At 60.7% G+C, this 15,922-nt stretch overlaps 1 protein-coding gene across 2 annotated transcripts; it reads left to right on the top strand.

The window, feature by feature from the left end:
* The first annotated feature begins 5,998 nt into the window (after positions 1-5,998).
* On the top strand, positions 5,999-15,805 carry CLK3 (CDC like kinase 3). 2 transcript variants are annotated; one of them, XM_059857943.1, is made up of 13 exons: positions 5,999-6,080; positions 6,319-6,467; positions 9,017-9,224; positions 11,077-11,170; positions 11,428-11,494; positions 12,459-12,575; positions 12,844-13,010; positions 13,421-13,515; positions 14,032-14,161; positions 14,282-14,364; positions 14,691-14,770; positions 14,858-14,948; positions 15,371-15,805. In XM_059857943.1, the coding sequence occupies exons 2-13, from the start codon at positions 6,319-6,321 to the stop codon at positions 15,554-15,556; spliced, it is 1,467 nt and encodes a 488-aa protein (XP_059713926.1). In that variant the 5' UTR covers positions 5,999-6,080; the 3' UTR covers positions 15,557-15,805. The 2 variants fall into 2 exon arrangements, with proteins under 2 accessions (XP_059713926.1, XP_059713927.1); XM_059857944.1 differs by lacking the exon at positions 5,999-6,080 and having other exon boundaries at positions 6,341-6,467; positions 8,923-9,224.
* The last annotated feature ends 117 nt before the right edge of the window (positions 15,806-15,922 follow it).

Genomic DNA, 15,922 nt, shown 5'->3' with positions numbered 1-15,922 from the left:
AGAGAATTCCCAGCTATTCCCACAGGTTGGGCTGTGTCCTGAGGGTAAAGAATTCCCAGCTATTCCCAGAGGCTGGGCACTGAGGGTAAAGAATTCCCAGGTATTCCCAGAGAACTGGACTGTGAGGATAAAGAATTCCCAGCTATTCCCAGAGGCTGGGCACAGAGGGTAAAGAATTCCCAGTTATTCCCACAGGTTGGGCTGTGTCCTGAGGGCACTGAGGGTAAAGAATTCCCAGCTATTCCCCGAGGCTGGGAAGGGCATGGAGCCCTCGACCTTCCTCATCCTCACCCCGTAGAACCAGAAGCGCTGCCCTGCCCTCATTGCCCAGCTGCCGGTGAGCTCCCCGGGCTCCGATCCCAGCCTATCCCAGCCGATCCCGGCCCCCAGCTCCCCTCCCGTCCCGCCTCCGCCTCTCCCAGCCCCGGCTTCTCCCCCTTGGCAGCGCCCGGAGCAGGTAAGGCGGGGTCCCTGCGGGGTTCGGATCTCCCCCGGCCCCGGCGTGCTCAACTCCGCCCAGCTAAGCCGGGCTCAGCTGAGAAGCGGCTCCGTGGTGCTCACGCCAAGCCCCGCAGCCGCGGCCCGGTGGAGCTGGGCTCCGCAGGGATCCTGGAGCGGATCTCCCAAAGGTGCGCTGCACATCGGCACTCCCAGCCCTGCCGCTGTCCGTGCGTCCGTGCGCCCGGGCCGGACACGCTCCGGCCCTCCCAACCCGCTCTCCCGAGCCCGGACGGCCGCGGGCTAGGCAGGCGCTGTTAGGGCTGGAATATAATCCCTGGAGGGAAATTCCAGCCAGCCCCCTCCCCTCCATCCCTCCCGAACCGCCGCCATTCAGCTCATCCCGGCCAGCGCCCGGCTCCCGAACAAACAACAAAGGGCTGCGGAGAGCCCAGCGCCGATTAAGGCACCTGGGCAGGGCGGCACGGCCCCGCGGGGTGACACAATGCTCGCTTTTCTCCTTCCGACATCCCCATCCCTTCAGAGACTCGGCTCAGGCTCTGGCACGGCTTCGTCCCGGCCCTGTTCTCCTTAATCCCTGGCTCCAGTGCTGGAAGCGAAGCCAGCTTTGGGCACAGGAAGGTTTTCTGCCAGCACAGCCGCACAGATGTCATCTCTGAAACTCGGGAACCAAATTCCAAAGGAGCTTCAGCCCTCGTGTGCAGGAGTTGCTTCCCTACTCCCTAAATGCCCCATGTGCAGAGGTGCCCTCTTCCCAGGGAGCATCCCAAAATCCCGCGGGCATCCCTGCAGGGAAGGACAAAATCCAGCTCATCGCCTCTCAGGGGGGAGGTTCCCCTCTTTGGGGCCGGGCTTGGCTTGTCTCAGCCCTCAGGGTCCGCTGCCGCTTTGAATCCAGCCCGGACACCCCAAATCCCCCTGGCAGGTGCCCCCACTCCCCCGCACACCCTGTGAGCCCCCAGCAGTGCCAGGCTGCTCGTGCCCGAGCTGGGTCAGCCTGGCACGGCGCTGATACCGCCCGCTTCCAGGACCCTTATCAGGCTGAGACCGCCTTTGTTCCAGGCCCGGCCCGTGTCAGGCTGCCCGAGCGCGGCTCCTGTCCCACCTGCTGCCTTTGGGATGTTCCAGCTCCATCCCGGCTGACAAAGAGCAGAGAGGGAGCCCCGGGGAGGGGGCACCGGGGTCGCCCCAGCTGCCGCAGCACCCGGGGAGAGCCGCGCTGGCTCGGCCCTGCCCACCGTGCCCATCTCTCTCTCTCTCTGTTTCTTCTCTCAGCGCACCTTCAGGTCTCCCTCGGAGCTGGGCCGTCCCTTCTCTGCCTCGGCGTCCTCCTGGGCTGTGCCATGTGCTGGTGGCACCGCCGGCGCCCGGGCCGCCTCCTGGGCCGGCAGCGAGTGGAGCTGGGGGCGGCTCTGCCCGCGGTCACGGTGCCGGTGCCCATCCAGCCGCAGGGCGAGGAGCTGACGGGAGAGGCGCCGGGTGCCCGGACAAAGGAGATTTCCCCGGCACCGCCGGCACCCCGCGGGGGCTCGCCCCACGGCAGAGCGTCCCTGCCCACCCTCTCCTTCCTCCCGCAGCTGGCGGGGCTGTGGCAGCGCCGCGGCACCATCGCCGGCAGCAAACTCCTCTGCAGCGAGCGGAGCCCGCTGGTCCCCGCCGCCCCGGGCTCCCCACCGCGCTCCGGGCAGCGCCCCCGGCTCCACTGCGACCTGCACTACTCCCTGCCCGAGGCCACCCTCACCGTCACCATCCTCGGCGTGTCGCACCTGCCCCAGGGCCAGCAGGACTCCCGCGTCAAGGTGTCCCTGGTGCCGCCGTACCGCCGCGTGTCCGTGCGCCGCAGGAGCCTCCGCCGGCAATCGCGCCGGTGCCGGTTCGGCCCGTACGGCCCGGAGGAGCTGGGCGGCTGCGCCCTGCGCTTCGCTGTCTACGCCAGGTCACGGAGCCTCCAGGATTCCTTCGTGGGCGAGGTCCTGTGCCCCTGCGCCGAGGCCTGCTGGGATCCCCGCGCCCCCTCCAGCTACTCCTGCGAGCTGGCGAGCACCAAAACCAAGCTCAGCAAGGTCAGCACGGCAACGGTTTCCGTGCTCCGAATGAGTTTTGCCTGATCTCAGAGCCCTGGAACTCCAGGGGCAGAGGCAGATCCTCCTCCCGGCAGCACCGGGGGCCCCGCGGTGTGCCCAGGGCAGTGCAAGCCCCGGGCGGTGCCTCCCTCACCGGGGGCTCTGTGCCTCATCCTCAGGGGGTGGAATTGGCAGACAGAGCTGGCAGCAGCGCTGGGGAGCATCAAACCCACGCGGCTGCCCCTTTCCTGGCCAGCCTGCCCCTGCTGGGGGAGGAGCATGGCCGGCATGGAAGGGCTGGAGCTGGAGGGGCTGGAGGAGGCTGGAGGTGGAAGGACATGATGAGGTTGGAGGTTGAAGGGCTGGGTGAGGTCAGAGCTGGAAGGACATGACAAGGTTGGAGCTGGAAAGGCTGGATGAGGTCGGAGCTGGAAGGACTGGATGAGGTTGGAGCTGGAAGGGCTGGATGAGGTTGGAGCTGGAAGGGCTGGGTGATGTCAGAGGTTGAATGACACAATGAGGTGAGGGCTGGAAGGGCTGGATGAGGTTGGATCTGAAGGACGCAGTGAGGTCAGAGGTTGAAGGGCTGGATGAGATCAGAGCTGGAAGGGCTGGATGAGGTTGGAGCCAGAAGGGCTGGATGAGGTTGGAGCTGGAAGGGCTGGATGAGGTTGGAGCCAGAAGGGCTGGATGAGATTGGAGCTGGAAGGGCTGGATGAGGTTGGAGGTGGAAGGGCTGGATGAGGTTGGAGCCAGAAGGGCTGGATGAGGTCAGAAGTGGAAGGACACAATGAGGTCAGAGCTGGAAGGGCTGGATGAGGTTGGAGCTGGAAGGGCTGGATGAGGTTGGAAGTGGAAGGGCTGGATGATGTCAGAGCTGGAAGGACACAATGGAGTTGGAGCTGGAAGGGCTGGATGAGGTTGGAGGCTGAAGGGCTGGGTGAGGTCAGAAGAGGTTTCCCAGTGTCCCCCACTCTCTCTCCCGTTCCAGCACCGCAGTGCCCCCAGCCTGAGCTGCAGCGTGCTCTCCTCACCGCCCAGCCCCCTGGGCCAGCTCCTGCTGCTGCTGCAGCTCCAGGCCCCGGCCAGGCACATCAAGGAGCTGCTGCACAAGGCCCGGGCCCTGGGCCGGCTCTCCCGCCTGCCGGGCACCCCAGGTAGGGCTCGGGCACCGGGCTGTGCCCAGGTGGGCACCCAGAACGGCTTCCCCTCCTTTTGCTTGGCAAATCCTCTTGAACTTCTCTCTCCCGAGCACGGGGGAGGGTTGGAACAAGTTGGTCTTTGGGGCTTCTTCCGACCCAAACCACTTTGGGATTCTATCACGGGATGAAAATGAGTACAGGGAGCGTAATACAGATCTAGGTATCTCCAATATGGCCCCAAAGTGCTTGAAATGTATTTATTTATGGCCTAAAATTAGCACGTGGCTTTCTGTGCTGCTGGCTGTTGTCACCTCTGGTTCTCCCCACTCCCTGGGATGGGAGCTGAGCACTTTGGAGGTCCCTGCTCTCCAGAAGGGAGGGGCAGGTGAAACCTCAGGAGCTCTGTGCTCTCCCCGCAGCCCCACAGAGCCCCATGGGGGTCCTGCAGCCCTCCAGGCACCACCTGGGAGCTGCCAGCCTCCCTCCCTGGGGCGTGCCCCTCTCTCCAGGGCACTGTCCCCATTTCCAGGCCCTATGTTATCGTCCACCTGCACCACGAGGGCCACATCATCGACACCAAGGAGACCAAGTCCGTCAGCAGCTACAGCCCTGTGTGGAACGCGCCCTTCCTCTTCACCCTCCCCGCCGGGGACACCCAGCAGCACCAGCTGGCCTTGGAGTTCGTTGTCATGCAGGTGAGGTGACCAGGCTGAGGAGGTGACAGGGCTCAGGAGGTGACTGGGCTCGGGAGGTGACAGGGCTCAGGAGGTGACAGGGCTCGGGAGGTGACCTGGCTCACCCCTGCCACCCTTGGGAGGTGTCTGGGCTGGGACGGCTCCTCTCGGGAGAGGGGAAGGCCACCAGCCGTGTCCCCCCCTGCCCTGTGCTGCCCCAGGCTCGGCTCCACGGCCGTGGCTTGGTGCTGGGCCGCGTCCAGGTGGGGCCAGGGGTGCCACACTGGAGGGACATGTGCAGCCGGGCACCGCTGGAGTCGGAGCGCTGGCTCCGCATCCAGCCCAGACCCTGATCCTGGCCCAGGACTCAGAGCCAGCCAAGGGGGGCCCCGAGCTGGGCACAGGGGAGGTGGCACCCCCATGCCACCGGGAGGGAATCCAGGTGCCATCTCCAGGGCTGGAGATCACTGGAGGTCGGCACAAGCCCATCCCAAAGGGCTCTGGAGGGGACTGAGCCCGTCTGAGGTGGCCCCAGCCTCGGGGAAGAAGAGGAGCTTTGTCTGCTCCATGCATTGTCTGCACCCGGAATCTGGGCTGTGGAGGAGCCCGGTGGGACCAGCACCCAGCCGGGATCCCTGTGGCCACCACGGTGGTGGCAGCTCCTGCCCCTTCCACCCTGGCTCCACCCCATCTCCTGCCCCTTCCACCCCACCTGAGTGCAGCCCCAAGGACACGCCAATGCCACCCGGTGATAAAGGCGTCCATCAGAATTTTTAATTGATTGCTGGCCCTAATGAGTGCTTGATAAATAAATAAATAAATAAATAAATAAATAAATAAATAAATAAATAAATAAATAAATAAATAAATAAAGGGGTTGGGAATGATGGCATGCGTGGAGCTCTCTCTCCTGTCCCTGGGCCACCGCAGCGATGACCATGGGAGGGTCACCATGGGGAGGAAGGCTGTGGCCAGGGTTGTCACTGTGGGGTTCATCACAGTGAAGGTCATCATGGGGAGGATGACCGTGGTGAGGAAGGCCCTGTGGTGAGGAAAGCCTGAGATAAGCCGTGATGAGGGAGACCACGGTGAGGCAGATGAAGAAGGGAAGAAGACCATGCTGAGGGAGAGGCTGGCCATGGTGAAGGCACACTCTGCTGAGGAAGGTCATGGAGAGGCAGACTGTGAGGAGAAAGAGCCTGGCGGGGAAGGCCTTGTGAAAGGTGAGGATGGCCATGGTGAGGGTGACCATGGTGAGGATGGCCATGGTGAGGATGGCCATGGTGAGGGTGACCATGGTGAGGATGGCCATGGTGGAGATGGCCATGGTGAGGGTGACCATGGTGAGGGTGACCATGGTGAGGATGACCATGGTGAGGAGTTCCACGGGGAGGAAGCTGTGCTTAAGTGAGGATGACCATGGTGAGGACGACCATGGTGGGGATGACCATGGTGAGGAAGCCGTGCCGAGGGTGAGGATGGCGGCAGTGATGAAGGCCAGGCTGACGCGGACCCAGACCGCTACGACCTCTCCCGCTCCTGCCAGCCCCGCTTTCCCCCCGTGCCGTCCCCGCCGGGCGGGCTCAGCCCGGTGCCACCCCTGCCGTGGCCCGAGGCGGGCCCGGCCCGGCGGGGCGGGTTTAACCCCGGCCGGGAAGCGGAAGCGGCGGCGCTGCGGGGCCGCAGGGGCCGGGCCGGGCCGGGCCGGGCCGCACCCGCCGAGCGCGGCCGCAGCGGCGGCGGTGAGACCGGGCACACGCACACGGAGGGGACACACCGGGGCACGCACGGAGGGGACACCGGGCACACACCGGGAGGGGACGCGAGGGCGGCGGGCGCGGAGCGGCTGTAACGGCCCCGCATCCGCCGGCCCCACGGGCAGCCCCGCCGGGCCGGGCCGTGCCGTGCCGGGCCGGGCCGGGCCGGCTGCCGGGGCTGCGGGGCTCAGCGCCCTGAGCCCGCCGTGCTCTCGTCGCGCAGATGCATCACTGCAGGAGGCTGCGGTCCCCGGAGCAGGACGGCGAGCCGGGGCACCGCTGGAAGCGGCGGCGGTCGCGGAGCCGGGAGTGCGAGGGCAGGCTGCGGTACCCGCCCCGCAGGGAGCTCGCCCGCAGATCGCGCTCCAGGAGGTGAGAGCACTGCCCCAAAAACCCGGGCTGAGCTCGGGATGCTGAGCTCGGCTCCCGGGTGCTGATTGAAACGCCTAAACCCCGGGGGTGGAAGGGAAGGGTTTGCTTGTCTCTCTGTCTGTCTGTGTGTGTGCTTTCCCTGCCGCTTCACCCTTCCCGAAGTTCACCCTTCCCGAAGTTCACCCTTCCCGAAGTTCACCCTTCCCGAAGCCGCGGCCGTGGTGTTGAGCAGCCTGCCGCCTGCTCTGGAATCACGTTTCCATGCTGCGCAGGCATTAAAGGCTTTCCTGACAGCCCGCTCCTCTCTGGCGGGATTAAAACCAGATTTAAAGCGACCACGCTCCTCCCTGGCCTCGGAAAGGATCCCAGCTGAAGGATCCCCCCGCTAACCCATCTCTCCTGCTTTGCTGGGGGTTTTACCTTTGATCGTCTCTTTGTCCGGCGTTCCCCCAGAGACAGCTCGGGGCTGGGAGCGGGACGAGGCCTCTGATGAGAGGAGGGTTCTGGAACAGAGGCTGGAGCCGCTGGGGCTGCTGTGGCTCCACTGGTTGGACTGGGCAGGTGCAGCCAGGCAGGAGCTGAGCTCATCTTTAAATTCCTGGAATGCTCTCCAGGTTAATTTCTCTCCCCAGCCTGGCTTTTGTTTACTTGAAGGAGGTGGATTGTGAAATAGAGCTGGCGCACTTTTTCCCTTTTTTGTTTCCATCTGATGGGTAATTTGGAACAGATTTGGATGGAAGCAGGCTTTCGTTGGGTGAAAACAGCCTTGTCCCTTCAGTGTCAGCCTCTTTGAGGAGACCTGAGTCCTTCAGGTCATTATTTCTGCTTCCTGAGTCCCCCCAGAGCACACCGAGGAGCGTCTGGGCCAATGCTGGACAGAGCTGTGGGTTGTGTTTGGGTACCTCAGCAGTGACCAAGAGCCACGGCTGCCCTGGCACAGTCTGGAATTCTACCCACTCTGGGATTCCCCCTTGTGCCCCATGGAGCTGCCAGCAGCAGAGCTGGTTGTTGACAGGGCAGGGAGGTGCAAACAGCAGGAATTCATTCCCATTTCCAGGCTGAAGGTCTTGGCTGAAGCCATTGCTGGCTGACAGCACCAGGCTGGCCCAGAGCGTGCCCGGGGTTGTCGCCGGGCAGCCAAAGCTCTGCTTTCCTTTCAAATTGCAACATCTTCTACCTAGAACACAGCTCCTTCCTTGAGGGGGTGGAGCAAACCTCCAGTGAAACCTGGTGGGGAGGGCACTCATGTTTTGTGGGTGGAAGGAGGGAGAGCTGCTCTCATCCCTGGTGTGCCCACAGCGTGCCCAAAACCTCGTGTGGGTCAGTACCTGCACAGCTGAGCTTGGCCTGAGCTCTCCTGGCCCCTCCTGGTGCACAGTTGAGTCCTGGGAGGTTGTTGCTTGAGGAGCTGGAGCTTGGGGACAGATTTTCCTTCTGGCTGCTGCTGATGATCCGTGGAGCTGCTCTGTGTGTGCACAGCAAGGGCTTGGTGCCCTGGGACCTCCTGTCCCCCCTGGGTGACAACCAGAGCAGAGCCCTGCTGCTGCTCCCCGTTGGGTTGAGAGCTAATGAGACACCTCCCCAGGGAGGAGGAGCGGTGACAAACACACCTGTGTGCAGCAGCACAGGTGGCTCAGGTGACACAGAATTGTGTTGTGGGGTTGGAAAGGACCTCAGAGCCCGTCCAGTGCCACCCCCTGCCACGGGCAGGGACACCTTCCACTAGTGCAGGGAGCTCCAAGCCCTGTCCAGCCTGGCCTTGGACACCTCCAGGGATGGGGGTGCACAGCAGGGCAGGCAGCTGGAGCTCTCTCTCAGAGGGTGGTTTTCCCCCAGCTCCTTAAAATGTGGCAGTGCCTCACTGTTTTCTCTCCAGAACTTTTCCCCAGTGGTCACTTTGAGGTGCAGAAAGATCTGAAGCTCCTGGCACCAGGAGTGGGAGCAGGAGGATTTCTCCTTGATGGCAGCACCCAGGGGGACAGCAGGGAGCTGTGTCAGGGGCCTTGGGGTGGGCGTTAGGAAAAGCTGCTTTTCTGCAGAGAATGAAGGGAGCAGGCTGCCCAGGAGATGGGGTGGGATTGTTGGGGTGTCCCTCGGGGTTCCAGAGTCCCCACACTGCCATTCCATGACTCGACCTCTTCTGGGCTATGGGAAATAAGGTTATCCCCGTGGCAGGGAGAAATGATGAGGAAGATTTCATTTTATCAGAAGGCTAATGAATTAGTTTATTATTTTATATGATATTACAATATATTGCATCTAAACTGAATCTGCCAAGTACTTAACTGCTCTTCACTTGCACAGCGCCTCGTGACTTTAAGCTGACAGCCCCAACACACACACCTGGCCCTGATAGGCCAAGGAAATAAAACACCATCACTCTAGGTCAACAATCTTTATTCTGCTTTTGCACAAACACAGGAGCAGCCAATGAGATAAGAACTGTTTTCCTCAGAGTCCCCTTGGGAAGCTGTGCCTCGCTTTTCTCTGTGGCTGCACGGGACTGTTGAGCATTCCCAGGCTCTAAGGGCGCTGTTTCTGTGCCGCAGCCACGAGAGGATGCCCTACCAGCGGCGGTGCCGGCGGGACAGCGATGCCTGCAGGCTGGAGGAGCGCAGCCCGTCCTTGGGCCCCGAGTATTACCCGGCACGGCCGCGGCCCTGGCGGCGCTCCCGCGGCCGGGAGCAGCAGCGGCCCCGGCGGTACCAGCAGCACTGCCGCCGCCGCAGGAGCAGGTCTTGTAGCAGCGCCTCCTCGGTGAGTAGCATCCGCAGCGAGCTCGGCCTTTAACTGTTCTTGCCTCCCTCCAGCTCCGAGCGCTCTGGGTGAGTACCTCGATCCCCGTTTCTGTGTTGGTTGTGAAGTCCCCCCCCTCCCTCCCCTCCCAGTCTGTGTCGTGCTCAGCGGGGAGAGTTCGTCGCTCTGGGGTTTTGCCTGGAGCCTTAATCCGTGAGGGAACTAAGCCGTGTTCTTTAGGGCCAGGGAAGGGATCAGGGAGAGCTTCCAGTGGCGCTCACGTGGTGCTGACGGGGGAGAGGCTCGGCCCGGGGCCAGCCCTGCTCCCGGCGATCCGTATGGAGCTTTATCCATGGCCCGGGATTCGCTTCTGCCTGCGGCTGCTGCTGCTGCTTCTGGGGGGGTTTGCTGCAGCATTCCTCGGTTTGGCTTCGTGCCTGGATCCCCTTCCAGGTGGGATGGGTCAGCCCGGCTCTCCAGAGCTGATTTTATGCCCTGTCAGTTGTCAGAGAGAGTCCCACCTTCCGAGGGTTCGCGTGTGTCCTCTTCCCACGTTCCCACCTGGATTTCAGCTTCTTGCACACTTCACCCCGAAACGCAGCGTTCCTTCCTTCCCGGGATTAACTGGGAATGTCTGGAGCTGGGCTGAAGGGGGCTGGTCCCAGGCGTGCCCTGGAAGTGGTGAGAGGTGTCAGAGCGAGCCCTTCAGCTCTTCCCTCCTGTGAGGAGGAGCATTCCTCTCCCACCCGAGATGTAACCACAGCTGAGGGATGGGCTCTGATCCTGGCAGCTGGATAATCTGCATGGCTGGGAACTCCCGAGCTCCTCCTTTTGATTCCTCTCCAGCCCACTGTGGAATCTGGCTGTGGAGGGAGCCAGGGCCATGCTGGGTGTGTGGTGGTGATGCTGAGCAGGTCTGGGCTGGCAGGAGCTCAGCCCTCCGACACCTCACAGCTGTCCCAGCTCTCCCACCTCCTCCTCTTGTTTTTTGGGGGGAATTTTGATGTTAGCTCATTATTTTGGCACAGAAGAGAAGCCTGCTGGAGGCTCAGGCACAGAAATATCAAGGTTTCCCTGAATTCCTTTGGCTGCAGGGACTGTAGCTATTTTGAAAGCAGGCTAGAACAAGGTGAGGAATTAGGGCAGCTCGCTCTGTGGACCCCAGGTCCTTGCAGGAACCTTGGGCTGGTTTTCCAGTAGAAGCTTGCCAGTAGCAGGGTGTGAACACCACCTCAGACCTCGCCTGAAGTGTTCCCTGGGGATTGATTTACCTGTCCTGTTCCTAAAGCCCTGCCAGTTCCAAAAAGGCCGACGTGCCCCAGTGGGTCTGCGAGCAGCCACGTGGATTCAGGCTCGGCGTGGCACAAAGTTTCCCTTCAGGAGGGGCACGAGCCCCCTTCCCAGCCAGGACAAGCTGGAGCTGCATTGCCCGAGGCACAAAGAACAGGATGCACAGAGGGGGGAAAAAAAACCCCTGCTACTGTGGCTTCTACTGGGCAACCTGTCCAAACCCAGTGCTTGGTGACATCCTGCTGGCCAAGGCTCCTCTGGCAGCATCCTCCCCGTGGGGAGCAGAGGATTCCTCCTGCAGCTTCCCACCCTGGAAGAGGGGGGCGTTTCCCTGCCCCCAGAGGCCGTAGCTAATGAGCCGAGGTTTTTTCTTGCCGTACCTGTAGCTGTTGATGACTTTTCTGTTTTTGAAGTTAGTTTTGTGTCTTGACGTGTCCCTTGCAATATCCCTATCGTTTATATATATGCCGTGTGCCTTATGAAATGCTGGCATCTGGAAAATCCACCCACCCACCGGCGGCCCCGTCGTCTCTGCAACCTCTGACTGCGCGCTCTGGCCCCGCCCGGGGGGCGGTGAGTGCAGAGAAGCCGGCAGAGCAGTAAGCGCAGCAGGAGCGTGGAAGATGACAAGGAAGGTCACCTGGTGTGCAGGATCGGCGATTGGCTTCAAGAGCGATGTACAGCCACCTTTCGTAAAACTTTACCTCTACTTTTACCCCGGGTTAGCCCAGATCTCTCTGGCCTGTACTGGAGGGGTCTCTAGGGGTTCATTTACTGACCATAACTTGCCTGAGGCAGACGCTTGAGTTGTAAAGAGTGTAGCGGTGAGAGACGGTTGTTTTGTTTGCTCTGAGGTTTTGTTGGTGTGAAGTGGCAGGAGCCCGGCTCTGCCCCGGCCCCCCAGGCTCACACCCGCTCCTGTTTTCTCTCCTAGATGAAATCGTGGGCAGCCTCGGTGAAGGCACTTTTGGGAAGGTGGTGGAGTGTGTGGACCACGCCAGGTGGGCTCCTTTCCCTGCAGCTGGCCCTCGAGGCCACACCCCCACAGGTGGCAGTTCCCCCTGGGCTCCATGGGACTGAGTTTGTCACCTTCCATCTGTCACTGCCCTCCTCAGAGCGAGGGAAAAGGGCCTGGCTCAAATCTCATCTCCCTCCAGAATTTACAGGCTGGTGTGTTAAGGGAAGCATCTCTCCCTCTCCCTCTCCTTTCCTTTCCTCATCCAGTCCACTCTACTCTACTCTATTCTATTCTAGTCTATTCTATTAACAGAATAGAATATTCTAAGAATACTCTAATGTTCTAGAACATTCTATTAATAGAATAGAACAGAGGAATGTCCCGAGCTGGAAGGGACCCACACCAATCATCCAAGTGCAGCTCCTGGCCCTACATGACACCCCAGCAGTGCCAGCCTGTGCACACCTGCGAGCATTGTCCTGCAGCTCTGGCAGCCTCGGGGCTGTGCCCGTTCCCTGGGGAGCCTGGGCAGTGCCCAGCACCCTCTGGGGGAAGAGCTTTTCCCTGATCTCCAGCTTCTCCCTGACTCTCCCAGCCCCACCATGGAAGGCAGTTCTGCAGCGAGTTCCTGCTGAGTGGTGGCCCCTGTGACCTCCTGATCTGCCAGGGCACCTCTCCATGGTCCCCTCTCACCTCCCCCGTGGTTACATTTGGCCCCTGTGCCCTTCTGACCCCTTGTCTGGCTCAGTTTGCTCTGCCTGCCGGGGCTGTAGAGGGGAGGTGGCCCCGGGGTCACAGAGAGCTGAGGGACACTGCTGTGTCAGTGATGGCCAGCAGTGACCTTGCACTGATTGGCAGTGCCAATTAGCCACTGCCCAAGCAGCAAGGAGGGCTGGCAGAGCTTTGTGAGGACAGGTGGTGCCTGGAGGAATGGGATGTGCCTCTCCCTGTGGGCTGAGCACACAGGTTCTGTCTCGGACTCCATCCTTCTGTCTCCTCCCTTCCAGAGGCAAGTCCCAGGTGGCACTGAAAATCATCAAGAACGTTGGGAAGTACCGAGAGGCTGCCAGGCTGGAAATCAACGTCCTGAAGAAAATCAAAGAGAAGGACAAGGAGAACAAGTTGTGAGTTCCCAGTGCCACATGCTGGCACACAGAGCAGCATGGGGCTGAGGATGGGCTGAGAGGGAACTGGCCCCATTGCTCTACTGGGGAGCTCTCTCCAAAGGGGGCTGAGCAGAGCAGGCAGCATCTCCCTGGGCTGCTGTGCTCCAGAGGCAGCTGGCACGGAGCTCTGCTCCCCAGCCACTCCTGAAGTGGCCAGGAACACCAGAAGAGCCATCCTGGGCATCCCTTAAAGGTGGTTAAGCCCTGCCTCTCTCTCCCTGCACAGCCTGTGCGTCCTCATGTCGGACTGGTTCAACTTCCACGGCCACATGTGCATTGCCTTTGAGCTCCTGGGCAAGAACACCTTCGAGTTCCTGAAGGAGAACAACTTCCAGCCCTACCCCCTGCCACAGATCCGGCACATGGCCTACCAGCTGTGCCACGCCCTGAGATGTGAGTGATCCTGGTGGTGTTCACAGGGGAGCCAGCATGAGGGCAGAGATGAGAATCTTGACTCCCATGTTTGAGAAGGCTGGCTTATTATTTTATGATATATATAATGATAAACTAAAACTATACTAAAAGAACAGAAGAAGGGATTTCATCAGAAGGCTAGAAAGGAATGGAATGATCATAAAATCTTGTGACTGACCAGAGTCCCAACACAGCTGGTTTTCCTTTTCCTCTGAGGCTTCTCAGCTTCTCGTGAGGAAAATCCTGTCAAAAGGATTTTTCATAAAATATTTCGGTGACAAGTGGCCCCACGGGCTGGGGGATGCTGCACTGGCACTGGGCTGGGCAGAGCAGTGCCCCTGCTGCTCTCTGGTGCTTAGAGAGGTGTTTTCCCTCCTCCCTCTGTGCAGTTCTACACGACAACCAGCTGACTCACACTGACCTCAAGCCAGAAAACATCCTGTTTGTCAACTCGGATTTTGACACTCTGTACAATGAGAACAAGGTGGGTTCTGTCCCTAAGAGCACTGGCTGCAGCAGGAACAGGCTGCCTTTATCCCTCCCTGCAGAAATTGGATCTTCCCTGCTCTCTCCAGGCCTTCAGAGCCTGGGAAGTGGGAACAAGGTGGAAGGCAGGGCTCTTCTTCCTACTGTGCCTTCCAAAGGCCTTAAGGCTGCCTGGAGTACTCAGGGATTTTCTGTAACTCTGCTCTGGGATGTCCAGAGCTTGGAGCTCCACAGCTCCATCCCTGTGAGGAGGTGCAGACCAGCACTTCTGGGGTTCCTCAGAGCTCCATCCCTGTGGAGAGGTGCAGAGCAGCACTCCTGGGCTCCCCAGAGCTCCACAGCTCCATCCCAGTGAGGAGCTGCAGAGCAGAGCTCCAGGTGCTCCTCACAGCTCCATCCCAGTGAGGAGCTGCAGAGCAGAGCTCCTGGAGCTCCACAGCTCCATCCCTGTGAGGAGGCCCAGCCCACCCTCGTGGAGCTCCTCTCCCAGCCCAGCCCTGTGCTTTTCCTGCAGAGCTGTGAGCAGAAGTCCATCCGGAACACGAGCATCCGCGTGGCCGACTTCGGCAGCGCCACCTTTGACCACGAGCACCACACCACCATCGTGGCCACGCGGCACTACCGGCCCCCTGAAGTGATTCTGGGTGAGAACTGCACCTCCTGGGGATGGACAACCAGCCTGGGAGCACTGCTCTGAGTGGTTTCACCGAGGAGGTGTGGTGGGGGTTGTTGGAGGCACGGAGTTGATGTGGTTTTCTTTGCAGAGCTGGGCTGGGCACAGCCCTGTGATGTCTGGAGCACTGGCTGCATTCTGTTCGAGTATTACCGTGGCTTCACGCTCTTCCAGGTAGGATTCTTGTGCCCTGAGAATCCTTTGTGTCCAGAAGGGCTCAGAATTAGGGGATGGGGAGGGAAACACACACTAAAAATGAGAAGCTGAGTGTGAAAATGAGGCCTGGAGAAGGGCTGGTTTGAGGAGTGCCTTGCTGGAAGGACCGAGTTTGGATCACTTCTGGGTTTATGTCTGTTCTCTGAAGAAAGAGAAAAGCAGAACGTGAAAAGTTGGATAGGACCTGGTGGAACCCTTTCTCCCTGTCCCTGCAGAGGTGACAAACCTTTTGTCATCAGCTCCCCAAGCTCTGACCGAGCCACCACTGCTGTGCTCCTTTGCAGACCCATGAGAACCGCGAGCACCTTGTCATGATGGAGAAAATCCTGGGGCCGCTCCCATCTCACATGGTCCACAAAACTCGGTAAGAGCCTGGTGCTGAGCTCAGCCCAGGCACCACCACCTGCATGGCAGGGAGAGCTCCTGCCTGACCCCCACCTTCCCCCTGCAGGAAGCAGAAATACTTCCACAACGGCAGCCTGGTGTGGGATGAGAACACGTCTGATGGCAGATACGTCCAGGAGAACTGCAAGCCCCTGCGGGTGGGTGCTGCTCCCCTCCCTGGGGCAGGGCGTGGGGCTCAGGGCTGCAATTCCCTGTGTAACTGCTTGGGAGGGAGCCCAGCTCCCATCTGCAGGGATCCTGCTCTGGATAGGGCAAGATGGGGATTAGGGAAAGGGGAATGATGTGTTTGGGATGGGAGGCTGCCTTGGCCCCAAGAGTTCCCGAGTCCTGGATATCTGGGCAGTGGGGGATGCTGTGTTTGGGATGAGAAACTGCCCTGGGGGATGCTGATCTTGGGATGGGAGGATCCCTGGTCCAGGGTTTCTGAGTCTCTGGGGGTATCAGGGCAGTGGGGGGGTGCTGTATTTGGGGTGGGAAGCAGCCCTGGGGGATGCTATATTTAGGGTGGGAAGCTGCCCTGCCCAGGCAGGGGCTGAGCCCGTGTCCCTGTCCCTTTCAGACATACATGCTGCACGACTCTCTGGAGCACGCTCAGCTCTTTGACCTGATGAGGAGGATGCTGGAATTCGACCCCTCCCAGAGGATCACGTTCTCCGAGGCCCTCCTGCACCCCTTCTTTGCCGGGCTCTCGGCAGAGGAGCGGATGCTGTGCGGGCGCGGCGCCAGCCGGGACCTGAGCAGATGACAACCAGGATCCCTCGGGGTGGATCCCTTGGGCTGGATCCCTCAGGATGGATCCCATGGGATGGATCCCTCAGGATGGACCCCACCGGCCTCTGCAGCTCAGCCCCACTCCCCTCCCCGAGTCTACGGGGCTGGGGCACTGCCACAAGGACGGTGGGAGGAGAAGGGGAAGGAAAGCTCTGTTGGAAAGCACAGATTTGTCTATTTATATGTTGTAAAGTTAAAATAAAGTGTTTCTTATTGTTTGATACTTCCCTTGTAGGTGGGTGTGGGGTTGTGCAAAGGAAGAGGGAGATGGTGAAAAATCACCTGGAATCAGCGAGGGGGAGTGGCCCGGTGTCTGCCCTGGCAGCAGAAGGTTCTAGAA

The sequence above is a fragment of the Haemorhous mexicanus genome, chromosome 13 (genome assembly GCF_027477595.1).
Source record: "Haemorhous mexicanus isolate bHaeMex1 chromosome 13, bHaeMex1.pri, whole genome shotgun sequence".
NCBI classification, from domain to species: Eukaryota; Metazoa; Chordata; class Aves; order Passeriformes; family Fringillidae; genus Haemorhous; species Haemorhous mexicanus.
This window is presented reverse-complemented; position numbering and strand designations above follow the sequence as displayed.